At 42.0% G+C, this 20,078-nt stretch overlaps 1 protein-coding gene across 3 annotated transcripts in view; it reads right to left on the bottom strand.

Moving 5' to 3' along the window:
• Positions 1 to 2,320: 2,320 nt before the first annotated feature.
• Positions 2,321 to 20,078, bottom strand: part of ZC4H2 (zinc finger C4H2-type containing) — a 65,451-nt gene continuing 47,693 nt past the window's right edge. Inside the window, exons 3-6 of one of the 3 annotated variants that reach the window (XM_021679860.2) lie at positions 7,637 to 7,808; positions 5,922 to 6,094; positions 4,887 to 5,049; positions 3,578 to 3,775 (exon numbers count right to left, since the gene is read on the bottom strand). In XM_021679860.2, coding sequence (XP_021535535.1) covers positions 3,662 to 3,775; positions 4,887 to 5,049; positions 5,922 to 6,094; positions 7,637 to 7,808 — 622 coding nt within the window. In that variant the 3' untranslated portion in view covers positions 3,578 to 3,661. Of the gene's footprint in view, positions 3,776 to 4,886; positions 5,050 to 5,921; positions 6,095 to 7,636; positions 7,809 to 20,078 lie in introns of all 3 variants that reach the window. The other 2 variants (XM_021679869.2, XM_044911710.1) reach the window with 2 other exon arrangements.

Genomic DNA, 20,078 nt, shown 5'->3' with positions numbered 1-20,078 from the left:
TAAGCATCAAATGAGAATATTGAAAAGGTGCTTGAAGTGTAAATGATTTTACCAGTGCAGTTAACTTCCTTTACTCTCCTCCTCCTCAATCTTTTCTCTTTTTTTTCTTTTTTTAAAAGATTTTATTTATTTATCTGAGAGTGAGAGAGAGAGAGAGATCATGAGCAGGGGGGAAGAGTAGAGGGAGCAGGGAGTCTGATGTGGTACTTAATCCCAGGGCTCTGGGATCATGACCTGAGCTGAAGGCAGACGCTTAACTGATTGAGCCACTCAGATGTCTCCAAACTTGTACATCCCCATTGTCTTCTTATTTCACTCTATTTTTATTCCTTCTCTTTCCTTCTTTTCCTTTAAGCAGGTCTCAGACTTCCTGTCAGCAGTGTAGTTAGGCAGAAGGAACACAGCCTTAGAGGAAAAGGGACCTGGGTCTGACTCCTGGCTGTGCCTTTTTCTTAGCTGTTGGGCAATTACTTTACCTCTTTGAGTCACAGTTTTATCATTTATAAAATGGGCACAAATAGCACCTTCCTTGCAAGGTTGTTGGAAAATGTGGTAGATTGTCTGCAAATATGGCCAACAATTCCTCCCATCTCTGACAAGCATGTAGCCCTTTCCATTAGGATATTCCCCACTTCTTAAATCTGGGCTAGCTGTGTGACTTGTTTAGACCAATTAGAGTACAGCAGCAGTGTTGCTATATCACTTCTGGTCTTATGCCACAAAAGGCTTTGTTTTTTACCCTTTGGAAGCCTGTCATCATGTAAAAAATATCTGACTACTCAGATGAGAGGCCAAGTGGAGGAGAGGCTGTGGAGGATAAAATACTAACAAAGGAGGTGGGAAGCCCAGGCAGCCCAGCTGAGGTGCCAGATATGAGAGTGCAGACATCATGGATCCTCCAGACCTTGCCAAGCTGTCTGAGGCAACACCACATGGAATATAAATAAGCTATTCCCAGCAAATCTTGTACAAATTGCAGGTCATGAGCAAATAAATTGTTGTTTTAAGCCACTAAGTTTTGGGGTGGTTTGTTTCACAACAATAGATAAATGAACCAAAGAAACTAAATGAGGTAGTAGCACTCCACCCAGTGGTTAGCAGGTGTAGGTGCTCAACACATGATTGTTCCTTCCCATTCAGGAGTGTCTCTGGGAAATGGCTGATCTAGTTAGTGGTACTACAATTGATGTTTAGAATTGACGAATCGGACCTCCAGTGTGCAAGGATGCAGAGCAATAACCACTCCTCATATACTTACAGGGACCTACTGAGGCCTATACAGGTTAAGATATACCCCAAGTCACACAGCTGAATGTCCTCCCTTTGCCCACAGTGAGCCTGGGCCACCTGAAAAGCAGGCTTGTAGATGAACAAAGTCTGGGGTGATGAAGTAATATCAGGTAAGAAAAATAGTATTTCTTTGACCAGTCATTCAATCTACTTGAAGGAAATTAACACTTATTGAGTGCTTAACTATGTACCTAGCATTGCTTACAATAGCCTCAGAAGAGGGTATTATTATTTTCCCCATTTTCCAGATGAGGACACTGAGGCACAGAGGCATTTTTGTGAGCTATTGGGTTACTGGGAAGCACTGGGACTATTTAATGTACAGGATGTTAATTAGGGAGGTCTTGGGATTAACACCTGTAGAGGAGAAGCATTAGAGGAGGCAGGGTTGAGCAGAGGGTGCTGATGCACCGCAATGCAGTCTTAATGGAAACCTCAGTCCACCCTATAGAGAGCTCTGAAACTAGGATGGTCTTTCACTGTTGTTCCCTATAGTATTTCTATAGGGAACTAGGCCTTTGTATTCCTTCATCAGTCACTGGATTCCTAGTCCCTAATTTCTAGTTTAGAGTTACTTCAACTACTCCATCATCAAACCATCCCAAAAGGGAGAAAGGCTTAAAGAAAAAAAAAAATGATCGTAGAGAAAAGTAGAAAAAAATGGGCTCAAGAACCAAATCTGGATTCAAATCTTGAAATTTCTCTTACCAGTTATTTAACTCTGGGAAAGTTATTTAATTTCTCTGAGCTTTGTTTTACCTTTTTGGAAAATGTAATAAAAATACTTAGCTTGAAAGATTGTTTTGAAAATCAAATACAATCATGTACATAAAACATCTTGCAGAGACCTGGCACAGAGTAATTACTGAATAAATGGCAATTATAATAATAATAAATTACTGTGCACTGGTATGTTTGGTTTCCTCATTTGTAGGGTTGAGTGAATAAAAGTGAAGAGCTACCCAGAAGGGGAAAAATCACTCTATCTTTTCTATTACTTGGTACTTATAGGCACTAATCAGCATTCACTCCAATGAACAAATGTTTATTTAAAAGAATTTGTACAGACATAACACTCTCACTTTCAAAGAGCAGAGGAACTTTTTATATTATGAATAAAAAACACTGTGGCAAATTAAAACTACAGTTAAGAAAAGAAAGGAAAATATCCCCTTTCCCAACCAGGGACTGAGACTTGGATCTAAAGCCAACCCCCATCTCTGTCCTTTAAGACTAAGAGTGACTTGACTAGAGATCTGATTTTGGTAGAGAGGAGAACTGTAGGGCCTGGGGAGTCCAGTGCCTTTTCTTCTGTAAGGGAAGGCCATCAACAGAATCTATAGGAAAGGGGGTGGCCAGCAGCTGACCTGAGCTGAGGCTACCTTATAGAAGAGGGTGGACCCAAGAGAGGGAGAGATGAATGGAGGGGAAGTCCCACACTCTTACATATGTAAAATGGTTGGCATTCACTTGACTCTCAACTCATGCCTCTAACCCCTAAGATATATCATTGAGTAAGTGCCAGAATAATGGTTTTGAACAAAAATGGTTTTGGACACTTGGCAACACAGATGTCAGCCTGGGGCTCCTCTCATCCTAAGGTAGCCCCTACAGTAGAGCCCAATGATTTAGGCAGCAAGTTATTTAGGATTTGCGGAGTGGGTGTGGCTCTCTGATTTCACTGTGGGGAACTTCTGCCACTGATTTGAAAAATGAGAGTTATGGGGATCTCAGGATCTCTAGACACACAACCTGTACCTGAGAACTTTAGCATATCTGGGAGACTGGCATGGGAGTGAACTCCATAATAACAGCCAGGCCTCCCAAATGAAGATGAAAAGGTGGGCTTGTCCAACTTACCTCTGGCCCTTGCTTAGATGAGATGAAATGAAGGGGCACATGGGGAAGATATATACACTAAGTTTACTGGAAAGTCCAGCAAGAAGACTGTTGTCCCTTCAGAGCCTAAGGCAAAAGTACAGGGAAGGGGCACACTGGAGCCTTCACCTGAAACAAGGGCCTCCTCCAGCCCTCAGCCCTTAGGCCCCAGGCATCAGACACAAGAGGCAGAGAATCACATCTGGGCCTTGTGCCCTTCCTTCAGCTTCAAACAAGGGCAGGGGTTGAAATGTGAGTGGGAGAGAAGGGATCATCAGATACACTGTCATTAGCACCTGAACCATATCTCTTCTTAAGTCAGAAACCCCAAGAGAAGAAAGAAATAAGAGCAAAGTGAGAGGGGTTGTGCTTCCATCACATTAAATAGGAAACTCAGTAGAGGTGGGGTAGGGTGGTTTCAAATCAGGACATTAATCACTCTGGCCAAGGGGAGAGGTTATGAGTAGCAGAGCTCCATGGGTTCTCCATCTCTTCATTCATCCTGCTTCCGTTTTGGCTTTTTGGGGTTCCGGGACCGACTCTTGGCTTTGCACAGAGGGCATATAGGTGCATTCCGATGAATTTGCTGATGACATGACAAGCAGGCCTGGTGGGAGGACACAGGACAAAGAAAGTTAGTGATCAGATTCTTCTAGCCTATGGTTCAGCCTTCTGATCCCCAAGGGTCCAGAAAGCAACTGTGATTTCCCAACAGGAAGAGGTTACTAGTACTTCTGAACAAGTAGAGAGATCAGTGCCAGATGTAAGGGAAGTAAAGGCTATAAGGGGATGAGGGTCAAAGAGGGTTATTGAGGAAAAATATCCAGAATTTGGAAATAAGGCAAAATGAGAATTACATATCATTTTAACATTATATTGGAGCATAGTCCAACAGGCTCTATTAAGGATTATTTAATTCTTTAGGATAGGTATCAGTAAACGTTCTCTACAAATGCCAAAAGAGTAAATATTTTAGACTTTTCAGGTTACATGATGTTAGTTGCAACTACTCAAATATAATTGTTCTACATGAAAGAAGTTACAGATAATACATAAACAAAAAAGCATGTGTGTTTACCAGTAAAACTTTATTTACAAGCAAGTCAGACATGGCCTGTGGGTTCTAGTTTGCTGACCACTGCTCTAGGAGAATGTCCCTTTGTTTGACTATTTACTATTGATTAGGGCCCAAACTGTGATTTATGCTAATCAGCTACAAATGGTTGTTGCCCCGTAGAGATGCAGATTATTTCTGTTCCAAGGAAAAGATAATCACAAAGGTTACAGTTTATTGCCCTGTAGGACATCAACCAGTTCTGTATTTAATTTTGCAAACTTATTTCAGCATTCCTTTCCTTTTCTTACTATATAGTTATCTGTTTCTCAAATGCTTTTGGAACCAGTTTTGTAATCCTGCTGACTCCCTCATTAACAACACATGCTCACTATATATTTGCACAAGTCTTGTTTCTAACTTTTTAAAATTATGCTTTAGCAGAATCTGCCAACCTTCCTGCATTGTAGCCCCTCGGGGAATATAAAACAATAAAATCAGCTGGTCTGCTATAGCACATATACACCAACCCTTCCTCTGTGTCCCAAGCAAAGTCTGTTTTAGAAAGGCACAAATAGGTAACTACAAAGCCCCACTCCTAGCCTTCCATGGGGCTGCTTGAAGATACCTTGCTTCCTCCACAACCCCTACCCAGCTCACTTACCTTCATAGGTGGGGGCTGCTGCCTAAAGGTGGCTGTCTGCCGAGTGTCCTGCTTTCTAGCCACTTGGAGTTGCTGGGCAGCAGCAGCGGCAGCGGCCAGAGACTCAGGGATGGGGGGCTCCTGAGGCTCCGTCTGCCATTCTGCTTTCTGCTTCTCAAAGTAACTTTGGAGATGAAAGACATTAGCTGGATCATTCTGAAAGCAAGGAGAACCTTGCCCCTCTTAAAGACTCCATGACACAGGACCAAAGGGGTTGAGCTGTGGCTCACTATAGAAAGTTCCTGCACCCTCCCCAGCACAAGGTTCTTCTCCTTGGGTACCTGGGCCACTGTCTGCTGGGAAGGGTAATCCTCCTCCTCCTTGGCTCTGACACACCCAGAAAATCAAGACTCCCAGGGCTAGCAAAGTCCTTAAAGGGCATTTGCCTGCTGTTCCTCCCATGTACCCTTGCAATATTCCCATTAAGTGTCCTCAGGCCTCTGTTGATATACTTCTAGGAATATGAAGCTCACCACTTCCACAGGCAACCTACTCTACTTTAAGGAAGTGTGCTTCCCTCTACTGAACTGAACTCTCTCTGTAAGGTGAGTGAAGTTCTTAATTCTGGGTCTTAAGATGAAGTTCCAGGCTAGCCCCTGGAGACCATGAAAGCCCAGCCTTCTATGTTTTCAAAGGTTTCTAGACACCCCTGCTAGATCTTGACTTGGGAAGTGACCTCTTAAGAGTCTCACACACACACACACACACACACACACACACACACACAGGGTCATAGACACAGTCTTATGTTATCAAAATTGCACAGAGAATTTTAAAAACTAGCTGGTAATACTAGTCTAACCATCCTTATTTTAATACACAGAGACTTGCCCAAAGTCACACAATGAGTCAGTTACTGACAGGCCTGAAGCTAGGACTGGGTACTATGACTTTTAAACCAGGCTTTATGTGTGTGTATGCGCCTCTGTATGTGTGTGTGTGTGTGTGTTGTGTGTGTTGTGCGTATGTTGCAGGGACAGGGAATAGGCAGCTTACTCCAAGGAGAGCTTCTCCTCCTCTTCACATAGGTCAGGGAGCCTCTGCAGGCCTAGAGTCATACGTAGGGCATCCACATGTTCCTTCAGTGGCTTATACTCATCATGTAGCCGCCGAGTAGACTCTAGCAACTTATTTAAGTCATTCTCAGATTGTTTGATGGTGTTTTCCATCTGGAACACAGAGTGAGGTAGGTACAGAGAAAAGACACCATCATTCTCTGCAAAGCTAAGTGGATAAAATAACCCAGGCTCCAGATCCAGACCAATCTATGGCCAAGTCTTCATGTATTCTATGTGACTCTTGTCAAGCCTCAGTTTTTTTTCATCTTTATGATGGTGATAATAATAGTTCCTACCTCATATAATCTTATGAATTTTCAGTGATTGAATTCATATAAAGCTCTCAGTACAAGGGCTACCACAGAGAAAAGGTTCAATAAATGGTAGTTATTATTCAAATATAGCACCTTAAAGCTAGAATGGCCCTTAGAGTTCATTTAGTCCACCCCACCATTTTACAGATCAGAGAATTGAGACTCAGAAAGAAGAAACTTAAGAAACTTCCCCAGAGAAATACTTCTTAGGGGCAAAGCATAGACAAAGACTCGGGGATTAAGCTTCCAAGGCTGGTGGCTTTTCTCTTAGATCAGTGGTTTTCAAAATGTAGTCACCAGATCAGCATCATTAGCATCACCTGGAAACTCATTAGGAGTGCAAATTCTCAGGCATGGCCCCAGACATATAAAAATCAGAAATTCTGGTGTAGAGTCCAATAATCTGTTTTAAGAACCTCTTCAGGTGACTTTTATTCAAGTTTAAGTTAGACATCCACTGGCTTAGATTCTCAGTCCCTCTGTGGCTAATATTTTGTTATTTGTATTGGCTTTGTATCCTTTGTTAGCTGGCAGCAGCTCATGAAACCCTGGAATCCTGTGATCTTGTGACACAGAAAATACCAAGTACCTACTGTCTAAATCACATTCCTATTTCTTTTAAGATCCTAGGCTTGGCAATATCAGGAAATAAGTATTGTCATGGAAATGAGTTTCCCAAAAATAGAAACAACTCCTTCAAATGTAATTTTTCAAAAAATGTTTCTCATTGTCCTAGGCTCTAAGGATTGAAAGGACTTTGTAAGTCAGGCCCTCCAACTTTCCTCCTGGTGCATCAATACTGCAGCCCAGACAGGTGATCATTCAGGCTCTCCTTGAATAACTCCAAAAATTGGGGAACTTATCAACTTAGCAGGCAGTTCATTTACCCTGTTCCAAGTATCTCCAAAAGAGAGACTCTAAAAAGGGAGCTACACTTCAGTAGACTGGCAGGGATCGTTTAGCCTACTTGGAAGTTTTAGAGCCCTTTGAGCTAGACCCCAGAGGCAGCTGTCTGCTCTGCTTTACCCCAAGGCTAGCTCTCAACTCCCAGACTCCCAGGATGAGAGCACATCAGTGCTCTGAGGTGACTGAATCCCTGTCATAGTAAAGAGAGAGAAAATGAGGCCCAGGAGAAAAAGGGACTTGTCCGGTGATATATAGTCAATCAGTGACAGTGCCAGAGCTAGATCTCAGAACTCTTGGATTCTTCCATTCCACCACAGCCTGATGCTTACTTCCCCAAGTTGGCCACAGCCACATCTCAAGAGAGGCCACAGTACTCACTACTGTCTAGTCCTCAAAGGGCCCATAGGTAGGCTTTGGGAAGCCAGCCACGCACCACATTGATATCAGCATGGATCAGTCGGAGTTCCTCCACATGGGCCATCTTCTCCTGTAGCAGCAGGTCCATCTCCTGCTTGTATTCCTTCAGGTGCCTCTCCTCTGATTCAAGGGCCTCAAACTCAGCTTTCAAACGTGCCTTGATCTTCTCCATCTGCATGGTCTTGTTCCTACAATTACCGAAAAGCAAGAAACAGACCAGCAGGAAAAGGGAGGAAAATGGGAATGGAGTAGAGATTTAGGCTCTGAGCCAAGGTTATTTTTCTAAGCCATCTTTCTAAGCTTTTCTTTCTCCAGGCAGATCCAGCCTGAAGCCATCCCCCCCAAAAGTAGAAGATCCTTTATTCTAAGACTGAAGCTCAGTGGGTATCAAAAGGGGATAATTTTATTTCCTTATGGGACATTTGCAGACGTGGAGGTTTTTGCTATTAGACTGATTCAAGAGAGAGCACGACTGGTATGTAGTGGACATGGGTCAGAGATGCTAAATAGCCTCTCAATGCACAGGAAAGTCCCACACCACAAATAATTCCCACCCAAGATGCCAACCATGACCTTTGATAAACTCTTAAAGGAGCACTGTCCATTAAATTTTCTACAGTGATGGAAATTTTCTATACCTATACTTTCCCATACACTAGGCACATGTAGCTACTGGGTAGTTGAAATGTGGCTAGTGCAGCTGAAGAACTGAATTTTGATTTTTTAAAAATTTTAATAAACCATCACATGTGGTTAATTGGACAGCACAACTCTACAGGGTCCACTCCTTGGTTCCAGAAGAGGAAGAGTAATGGAAGAACTATAGCTTATTTCTTTTCCTAAAAAATAAAACCTGCATCTGGCTGTTAAATCCTAGTTGTACACTCTTTGGTTCAGTAATCTCACACCTGTGAATTTATTCTAAGGACATAATTAAGGGAAACAAAAAGTTAACACACAGGAATATTCATTCTGGACTATGAGCAAAATTGCAATATTTAGGAAGCCCTTAAAAGGAATCACTATGAAGACTTGTGACATGGAAAATGTTGAAGATATGATACTCAATGAAAAAGTATATACCCTTAGGTTGCATTTTTCAAAATATATATGCACAAAATATACTGTCACAGTTTCAAAGACTTTTAAGACCATTCGAAGCCTGCCTAAATGAAAGAGCCACAAAGCTTTGGAAGGAGGCCCCTCTAGAGCACATTGTTGTCCTCCCACTGGCTTTCTATACTCTCTGGTTTTCAGGTACTGCCTAGCTGTTACCCATCACTCAGATTTGGCATTTCTTTTCTTCTGCATCAGTATCTGGCTTTCACCTTTGCTCCAGCCCATCCCATGGGTGCTCTTGCTCTACACCCTAGACCCTGGTCTCACTTTAGCCTGTTTCTGTCTTTAGTCTCTCTCTCCTCTGGCTCCTGCCTAAAAGGGTGACCCTCAGTGGCACAGAACCACAAAGAGAATTGTGTTAGGTAGATAGGACAATGGGAGAGATTTTTCTTCCTTTATTCAAAACCTCTTTTCATGTTATTATATTTTGTTACCTTAGAAAAGGGTAAAAACGATGGGTGTTATTACCCCATTTGTAAAAAAAAAAAAAAGGAAATTGAGATTCCGGGTAGTAACTTGCCCAAGACCACAGAACTAGTAAATGGGATGTTGGCATTAGAATGCAGGGCTCTCTAACACTACCCACTATTCCACACTGCCTGAGTGGGGTTGCCCAGACTAAAGAGCATAAACATATTGAGGGTTCTTGGTATACCTATTCAACTGTCTTGCAGAGGATGAAACTGACTTGTATTGGCCAATTAATTATTTAAAGCCCCTCCTATCTAGACTTCCATTTTCCTCCTCTAGATTACATGCAGAGCAATCTGAACTTTACCTATCCTTATCCCAATTTACAGATGAGAAACTAATAAGATTCAAAGTGATACAGTATATCACACTAAGTCACAGAGCCAGTTTGTGGCAGTGCTCACCCTACAACCCATTTCTGTATTAAGCAGAGCAATATTACTAAAGGAACACAAGTTTAGATTCAGACCTGGGTATAAATCTCGGTTCTGCCCTTGACTGGTTATTTGTTTTTGGACAATAATAATAACAGCTGTTATACGCAACTGATGAATTATTGTACACTACATATGAAACTCATGATATACTATATGTTGGCTAACTGAATTTAAATTTAAAAAAAAGAAAAAAGGGGAGGCAAGATGGCAGCAGAGTAGGGGACCTCGTTTCATCTGGTCCCTCACATTTAGCTGGATATCTATGAAAACATTCTGAACACACACAAATTCAGCCTGAGATGTAAGAAGATATATCAGGAACTCTACAAGCAGAAAAATGACTGCTTTTTGCAAGGTAGGAAGTGAAAAACCATGAATCTTTGGGAAATATTGGAAGATAAAGGGACGGGAGAGGGAGCCTCCATAAGCTGGCTACTGGAAAGTGATATAACACCAGAGCACAAAATCAGAACCCTTAGAAATCTGCTCCAGTGAGAGACATCCTTTTCTGAAAGAGGCACAGGGGATGAAAAGAGCAGAATTCTAGGTGCATCATTGTGGTCTCAGGCTCCCAGGAGACACAGAAAAATGGGGGTGCCTGATCCAATAGAGTGCCCAAGCAGTGGAGTGGGGAAACTGGTGATGGTCAGTGAGCCCAGGAAGGACTCCCAGCTCCAGTGGCTATAAACTGCAAGCCAGGTGAGTAGGGAGACTGCTGTCTTCCTGAGCACCCTGAAAAGGACTGGAATGTGTGGGCCATTTAACATCCCCTGGGAGTGACGAAATGGCTGAGCCCATGACTGAGCAACAACTCTCAGGGTGGTGGTGGCCCCAGAAAGAACAGTAGGATGGCACCCAGCCGTGACCTGGGAACAGTGGAGCAGGGTGCACAGGCGAGCCCATAACAGCTCACAGTTGCAAAGGCACAAAGCGAAGTGTCATTTGTGGGCCCCAGGGAGTCCTCCTGGGAGAATTGCAGTGGGGGCAAACCATGAGAGTCTGCGAGTTTGGTGAACACAGAAGTGGAGATGGTTTGACCTGGAGGGTTTACTGAAGAAGGGGGACCACAATCTTGCAGCTCTGGGCCAGAGATCCCAGCACAGCTATTTTTGCTTTGACCCTCTGAAAAGGTGCAGAAAGCCACCAGGGAACAAAAGCCACATAGAGGACCAGCTAACCTTAAGCCCATTCCCCTGACAAGGGGTGGGGCAACTCCGCCCAGGCAAGACACCTGACAGGCAAAACAGCAGGTCTCTCACCTAGAAGACAGACTGGAAGAACAGGTGAATGACAAGCTTATATATCTCACAGGACTGTAAAACTCCAGAGCCAGAGGAAAACAATATATTGATCTCCAGGTGTTTCCTCCTGAATCGTTTATCCTTCAGTCTAAAATTTTACATTTCTTCTTTTTTTTAAATCTTTTCCCCATCGCAACTATATTCTTATTTCACCAACTTATGTTTTTATGTTTTTATTTTTTAAAAGACTTTATTCACTTGCTTGACACAGACAGAGAGAGAGAGAGACAGAGGGAGGGAGAGAGTACAAACAGAGGGAGTAGCAGAGGGGGAGGGAGAAGCAGGCTCTCCACTGAGCAGGAAGCCCGATGTGGGGCTAGATACCAGGACCCTGGGATCATGACCTGAGCCGAAGGCAGATGCTTAACCAACTGAGCCACCCAGGCACCCCCCAACTTATGTTTTTAAGTTGCTTTTTAACTTTTTTCCCCCTCACATCTACATTTTATAGATTTATGCCTCACTCTAGTCCTTTTTTCACTTTACCATATATATATACATGTATATATATATATATATACATATATATATATATATATGGTTTATATATATATATATATATATATATATATATGAGAACACTGCTTTCCTTGCAATTTTGGGATGCAGTGTTCTCTAACACACAACCAAAATCCAATCAGGAAAAAGATCACCTTGCTTTGTCCACCCTGTGAGATTATAGTCTCCCCCTCCTTTTTTATTGTTTTGGTTCATGTTGGGTTTATTTGCTTTTCTGTGGTGGCTTCCAACCACTCCAGATTTTTTCTAGGTTGAATTTTGCTTGGTTCTTGGTTGATATTTTGGAATCTGTTCATTCGCTCACCCATCCTCCCCTAGGCAGAATGATTAGAAGGAGGAACTCACAATAAAGGAAAGAACCAGGGGCAGTGTTCTCTGCAACAGAGCTAATTGATATGGATATAAGCAAGATGTCAGGGATAGAATTCAGGATAGCAAACACAAAGTTAATAGCTGGGCTTGAAAAAAGCATAAATGAAAATACAGAATCTCTAAGCATGGAAATGAGATCTAATCAGGCTGAACTTAAAAATGCTATGAATGAGATGCAGTCTAAATTAGATGCTCTAATAGCTAAGGTAAATGAAGCAGAAGAGAGAATAAGTGATCTAGAGGACAGGCTGATGGAAAGGAAGTTGAGGAAAAGAGAGAAAGACAACTAATGGCCCATGAAGAAAGGCTTCAAGAATTTAATAATGTCTTGAAGCAAACCAATGTCCAAATTATCGGGATCTCAAAGTGGGTGGAGAGAGAGAGGGCTAGAAGGTCTATTTGAGCAAATCATTACTGAGAACTTCCCTAATCTGGGGAAGGAAACAAGCATTCAAGTCCAAGAGGCAGAGAGGACCCCTCCCAAATCAAAAAAAAAACAGACCAACACCCTGGCATATAACAGAGAAACTTGCAAATCTTAGAGCAAAGGAACCTATCTGGAGAGGGGCTAAAGGTAAGAGATTTCTTAAGTATGGAGGGAGGAACATCAGAATAACATCAGACATATCGATAAAGATCTGGCAAACCAGAAAGGGCTGCTAAGACATATTCAGGGTACTAAATGAGAAAAACATGCAGCCAAGAATACTTTATCCAGCAAGGCTGTCATTCAGAATGGAAGGAGAGATAAAGAGTTTCCAGGACAGTCAGAAATTGAAAGAATATGTGACCACCAAGCCATCCCTGCAAGAAATATTAATGGGGATTCTATAAAAGAAGAAAGACCCGAAGAGTAATATAGACCAGAAATTTACAGAGACAATCTACAGAAACAAGGACTTTACAGGCAGTATGATGGCACTAAATTTATATCTTTTTTTTAAATTTTTTTTTAAGATTTTATTTATTTGCGAGAGAGAGAATGAGAGACAGAGAGCATGAGAGGGAGGAGGGTCAGAGGGAGAAGCAGACTCCCCGCTGAGCAGGGAGCCCGACGCAGGACTCGATCCTGGGACTCCGGGATCATGACCCGAGCCGAAGGCAGTTGCTTAACCAACTGAGCCACCCAGGCGCCCCTAAATTTATATCTTTTAATAGTTACTCTCAACATGAACGGGCTGAATGCTCCCATCAAATGGCATAGGGTTTCAGATCAGATAAAAAAGCAGGGCCAATCTATATGCTGTCTACAAGACACTCATTTTGAACCTAAAGACACCTCCAGGTTGAAAGTGAGGAGATGGAGAACAATTTATCATGCCAACAGACCTCCAAAGAAAGCTGGGGTAGGAATCCATATATCAGACAAATTAGATTTTAAACCAAAGACTGTAGTAAGAGATGTAGAGGGACACTATATTGTACTTAAAGGGCTTATCCAACAAGAAAATATAACAATTGTAAATATCTATGCCCCCCAACGTGGGAGCAGCCAACTACATAAACCAACTATTAACCAAAATAAAGAATCAAATTTATAATAATACATTAATACTAGGAGACTTCAACACTCCACTTAGCAATGGACAGATCACCCAGGCAGAAGAGTAACAAAGAACCAAGAGCTTTCAAGCATACATTGGGCCAGTTGGACTTCATAGATATATACAGTACATTCTATCCTAAAACAACAGAATACTCATTCCTCTCAGGTGCACACAGAACTTTCTCCAGAATAGCTCACATATTGGGTCACAAATCAGGTCTCAACAAATATCAAAAGATTGAGATTATTCCCTGCATATTTTCAGACCACAATGCATTGAAACTGGAACTCACTCACAAGGAAAACTTTGGAAGGAATACAAACACTTGGAGGTTAAAAAGCATCATGCTAAAGAATGAATGGGTCAAACAGGAAATTAAAGAGGAAGTTAAACAGTTGATGGAAACCAATGAGAATGAAAACACATTGGTTTAGAACCTATGGGATACTGCAAAGGTGGTCCTTAGAGGGAAGTACATAGCCATCCAAGCCTCTCTCAAAAAATTGGAAAAATTCCAAATGCACAAGTTAACCTTACACCTAAGGGCTCTGGAGAAAGAACAGCAGATAAAGCTTAAAACAAGCAGGGGAAGAGAAATAATAAAGATTAGACCAGAAATCAATAAAATAGAAACTAGAAGAACAGTAGAACAGAAAAACGAAACTGGAAGCTGGTTCCTTGAAACAATAAGATTGATAAACCTATGGCCAGACTTATCCAAAAGAAAATAGAAAAGACCCAAATTAATAAAATCATGAATGAAAGTGGAGAGATCACAACTAACACCAAGGAAATAGAAATAATTATTAGAACTTATTACCAACAGCTATAGGACAAAAAACTAGGCAATCTGGAAGAAATGGATGCAATCCTGGACACGTATTAACTACCAAGAACTGAAACAGGAAAAAAAAGACAAACTGAATAGACCATAACTAATAACGAAATTGAAGCAGTAATCAACAAACTCCCAAAAAACAAGAGTCCAGGGCCAGATGGCTTCTCAGGGGAATTCTACCAAACATTTATTTTTTATTTTTTAAAAATTTTTTAATTCTTATGTTAATCCCCATACATTACATCATTAGTTTTAGATGTAGTGTTCCATGATTCATTGTTTGTGCATAACACCCAGTGCTCCATGCAGAATGTGCCCTCCTCAATACCCACCACCAGGCTAACCCATCCTCCCAACCTCTACCAAACATTTAAAGAAGAAATCATACTACTGAAGTTGTTCCAAAAAATAGAAATAGAAGAAAAGCTTACAGGCTCATTCTATGAGGTCAGAATTATCCTGATCCCCAAACCAGAGAAAGACCCCATCAGAAAAGAGAATTAGAGACCAATATCCCTGATGAACATAGATGCGAAAATAATCAACAAGATCCTAGCCAATAGGATCCAACAGTACATTAAAAGGATTATTCACCAGGACCAGGTGGGATTTATTCCTGGGATGCAAGGGTGGTTCGACATTCACAAATCAATCAACGAGATAGATCCCATTAACAAAAGAGGAAACAAGAGCCATGTGATCCTCTCAATTGATACAGAAAAAGCATTTGACAAAATACAGCATCCTTTCCTGATTAAAACTCTTCAAATATAGGGATAGAGGGAACATACCTCAATATCATAAAAGGCATCAATGAAAAGCCCACAGCAAATATCATTCTCAATGGGGAAAAACAGAGCTTTTCCCTTAAGGTCAGGAACACGACAGGGATGCCCACTCTTACCACTACTGCTCAACATAGTACTAGATGTCCTAACTTAAGCAATCAGACAATAAAAAGAAATAAAAGGCTTTCAAATTGGCAAAGAAGTCAAACTCTCACTCTGCAGATGACATGATACTTTATGTGGAGAACCCAAAAAACTCCACCTCAAAATTGCTAGAGCTCATACAGCAACTCAGCAACATGGCTGGATATAAACTCAATGCACAGAAATCAGTTGCATTTCTATACATTAACAATGTGACTGAAGAAAGATAAACTAAGGAATCAATTCCTTTTATAATAGAATCAAAAACCATAAGATACCTAAGAACAAACCTAACCAAAGAGGTAAAGGATCTTTACTATAGAAACTACAGAAGAGTTATGGAAGAAACTGGGGAAGACACAAAAAGATGGGAAAACATTCCATGCTCATGGATTGGAAGAATAAACATTGGGAAAAGGTCTATGCTGCCCAGAGCAATCTACACTTTCAATGCAATCCCTATCAAAATACCATCAACATTTTTCACAGACCTGGAAGAAACAATCCTAGCATTTGTATGGAGCCAGAAATGACCTTGAATTGCCAGGGGAATGTTGAAAAAGAAAAATAAAGCTAGGGGCATCACAATGCCTGATTTCAAGTTATATTACAAAGCTATGATCATCAAGACAGCATGGTACTGGCACAAAAACAGACACATAGATAAGTGGATAAGAATAGAGAACCCAGAAATGGACCCTCAACTCTATGGTCAACTAATTTTTGACAAAGCGGGGAAGAATATCCAATGGAAAAAAGACATTCTCTTCAATAAATGGTGCTGGGAAAATTGGACAGCCTCATGCAGAAGAATGAAACATGTCCGTTCTCTTATACCATACACAAAGATAAACTCAAAATGGATGAAAGACCTCAATGTGAGACAGGAATCCATCAAAATTCTAGAGAAGAACACAGGCAATCATCTCCTCAACATCGGCCACAGCAACTTCTTGCAATACACGTCTCTAAAGGCAAGGGAAGCAAAAACAAAAATGAACTATTGGGACTTCATCAAGATAAAAACTTCTACACAGCAAATGAAACAGTCAACACAACTAAGAGGCAACCCACGGAATGGGAGAAGATATATGCAAATGACATAACAGATAAAGGGCTGATATCCAAGATTTATAAAGAACGTCTCAAACCCAACACCTAAAAAACAAATAATCCAGTCATGAAATGGGCAGAAGTCATGAACAGACACTTTTCTAAGGAAGACATACAAATAGCTAACAGAGACATTAAAAGATGCTCCACATCACTTGCCATCAAGGAAATACAAATCAAAACCACAATGAGATACCACCTGACACCAATCAGAATGTCTAAAATTTACAAGACAGGGAAAAACAAATGTTGGCAAGGATGTGGAGATAGAGGATGTCACTGTTGGTGGGAATGCAAGCTGGTTGAGCCACTCTCAAAAAAAAAACCATGGCGGTTCCTCAAGACGTTAAAAATAGAGCTCCCCTATGACCCAGCAATCACATTATTGGGTACTTAACCCCAAAGATACAGATGTAGTGAAAAGGAGCACATGTACCCCAATGTTCATAGCAGCAATATCCACAATAGCCAGAATGTGGAAGGAGCCAAGATGTTCTTCAACAGATGAATGGATAAAGAAGATGTGGTTCGGTCGGGGGTAAAGATGGTGGAGGAGTAGGGGACCCTATTTCAGCTGGTCCCCAGAATTGAGCTGGATATCTACCAGACCACTCTGAGCACCCATGAAACCAGCCTGAGATGTAAGAAGATCTGGATCTCTGCAAACAGAATATCGCAGGCAGTTGGTTTTGAGGTACGAAGCGGAGAGCCGTGATTCTGTGGGCAGATATTGGAGGATAAACGGCAGTGGGAGGGTGCCTGGCCATGGGGATCTCACACCGCCGGTGAGTGACAGCCTCACGCGATGCGGACGGGCACAGACTTGCAGACTGGTAGCGTTGGGGAAAGGACTTTAGGGCAGACCCAGGGATGGAAACCCAGAGCTGCGGGGTCACGCACATGCAAACTGCAACCCCGGGGACAGAAACCTGGAGCACCGGGGTCACGCGGGTGAACTACAGTCCTCAGAGTGGACACCCGGAGCATCGGAGTCGGGCGCACCCGAACTGCAGCCCCCGGGTTGGAAACCAAACTGTCGGAGTCATATGCGCGAATTGGGAGTGGCTGGTGGTTTTAGAAGCACAAAGGGCAGAGACATGCCCCGACCTGGAGGCAGCACTGGGAGCACTGCGGAGGTGCGCACAACCCAGGACGCTGCAGTTTATAGCAGCATGGACAGAAACGGAGACAGTGTAGCCTGGAGGGCTCACTGAAGAACAGACTGCGGTCTCTCTGCTCTGAGGCAGAGGGTTGGAAATGGTCTCTTCTGCTCTGACTCGTGGAAGAGACGTGGAAAGCCGCCAGGGAAAGGCGCCAGAGAACAAAAGCCCCAAAGACTGCTTCCCACTGAGCCCATCCCCCACCACAGGGGTGCAGGGCAACTCCGCCCAAACAGGGTTGCCTGAGTAACAGCGCGGCAGGCCCCTCCCAGAGAAGATAGGCTGGGAAAACAAGAGGCCAGCAACCCTAAGGTCCCAAGAAAACAGGTGCATCTTGCTTGGGTTCTGCTCAATAATTTGGACTCTATACATTCCCTCAAACACCCATCAACAGAATGACTAGGAGGAGGAGCCCCTGAAACAGAAAAGAATCAGAGATTATGACTTATGCTGCAGATTTACAAATGGATGCAGATATAACCAAGATGTTAGAGATGGAACTCAGGCTAGCAATTGTGAAGACAGTGGCTAGAATGGAGAAATCAATTAATGGCAACATAGAGTCTCTAAGGGCAGAAATGAAAGCTGAATTGGCAGAACTTAAAAATGCTATCAGTGAGATCCAATCCAATCTAGATAATCTAACAGCTAGGGTAACTGAGACAGAAGAGAGAATAAGTGACCTGGAAGACAATATAATAGATAAAAAGGGAAAAGAGGAGGCCAGGAAAAAACAACTCAGAATCCATGAAAATAGAATCAGAGAAATAAGTGACAACATGAAGCATTCCAATGTCAGAATTATTGGAATCCCGGAGGGAGTGGACAGAGAGAGAGGACTAGAAGATGTATTTGAGCAAATCGTAGCTGAGAACTTCCCTAATCTGGAGAATGAAACAAACATTCAAGTCCTAGAGGCAGAGAGGACCCTTCCCAAGATCAAGGAAAACAGGCCAACACTCCGGCATGTAATAGTAAAACTTGCAAATCTTAGAACCAAGGAAACCATCTTAAGGGCAGTTAGGGGGAAGAGATTCCTTACGTACAGAGGGAGGAATATCAGAATAACGTCAGACCTATCCACAGAGACCTGGCAAGCCTGAAAGGCCTGGCAAGACATATTCAGGGTACTAAATGAGAAGAACATGCAGCCAAGAATCCTTTATCCAGCAAGGCTTTCAGTTAGAATGGATGGAGAGATGCAGAGCTTCCATGATCGGCAGAAGCTGAAAGAATATGTGACCACTAAGCCGGCCCTACAAGAAATAATAAGCGGGGTTCAATAAAAGGAGAAAGACCCCAACAGTGATATACAACAGAAATTTACAGGGACAATCTATAAAAACAACGTCTTCACAGGCAACATGATGGCAATTAATTCATATCTTTCAATAATCACTCTCAATGTGAATGGCCTAAACGCTCCCATAAAACGGCACAGGGTTGCAGATTGGAAAAAAAGACAGGTCCCATCCATATGCTGTCTACAAGAGACTCATTTTGAACCTAAAGATACATCCAGACTGAAAGTGAAGGGATGGAGATCCATCTTCCATGCCAGCGGACCTCAAAAGAAAGCTGGGGTAGCAATTCTTATATCAGACAAATTAGATTTTAAACTAAAGTCTGTACTTGGAGACACAGAAGAACACTTTATCATTCTTTTCTTTTTTTAAGATTTTTTATTTATTTAACAGAGAGAGACACAGCAAGATAGGGAACACAAGTAGGGGGAGTGGGAGAGGGAGAAGCAGGCTTCCTGCTGAGAAGGGAGCCCAATGCGGGGCTTGATCCGAGGACCCTGGGACCATGACCCGAGCCAAAGGCAGACGCTTAATAACTAAGCCACTCAGGTGCCCCAGGACACTATATCATTCTTAAAGGGTCTATCCAACAAGAATATCTAACAATTGTAAATATCTATTCCCCCAACATGGGAACAGCAATCTATATAAGCCAACTGTTAACCAAAATAAAGAGTCATATCGGTAACAATACGTTAATTGTAGGAGACCTTAATACTCCACTCTCAGCAATGGACAGATCATCTTAGCAGAAAATCAACAAGGAAACAAGAGCTTTGAATGATACATCGGACCAGATGGACCTTATAGATATTTACAGAACATTCCACTCTAAAACAACAGAATACTCATTCTTCTTGAGCGCACATGGAACTTTCTCCAGAATAGACCATATTCTGGGTCACAAATCAGGTCTCAACCGATACCAAAGATTGAGATTATTCCCTGCATATTCTCAGATGACAATGCTCTAAAACTGGAACTCAATCACAAGAAAAAAATTGGCAGAAATTCAAACACTTGGAAGCTAAAGATCACTCTGCTCAAGAATGTTTGGGTCAACCAGGAAATCAAAGAAGAACTTAAACAACTCATGGAAATCAATGAGAACGAAAACACATCAGTCCAAAACCTATGGGATACTGCAAAGTCGGTCCTAAGGGGGAAATACATAGCCACCCAAGCCTCATTCAAAAAAATAGAAAAATCCCGAATTCACCAACTAACTCTACACCTTAAAGAACTAGAGAAAAAGCAACAAATGAGGCCTAAGCCACGCATTACAAAGGAAATAATTGAAATTAGAGCAGAAATCAATGAATTAGAAACCAGAAACACAGTAGAT

Source organism: Neomonachus schauinslandi, chromosome X, assembly GCF_002201575.2.
Source record: "Neomonachus schauinslandi chromosome X, ASM220157v2, whole genome shotgun sequence".
Lineage (NCBI taxonomy): Eukaryota > Metazoa > Chordata > Mammalia > Carnivora > Phocidae > Neomonachus > Neomonachus schauinslandi.
The sequence above is the reverse complement of the archived record's forward strand: the minus strand, read 5'-3'. Positions and strand labels throughout refer to the sequence as shown.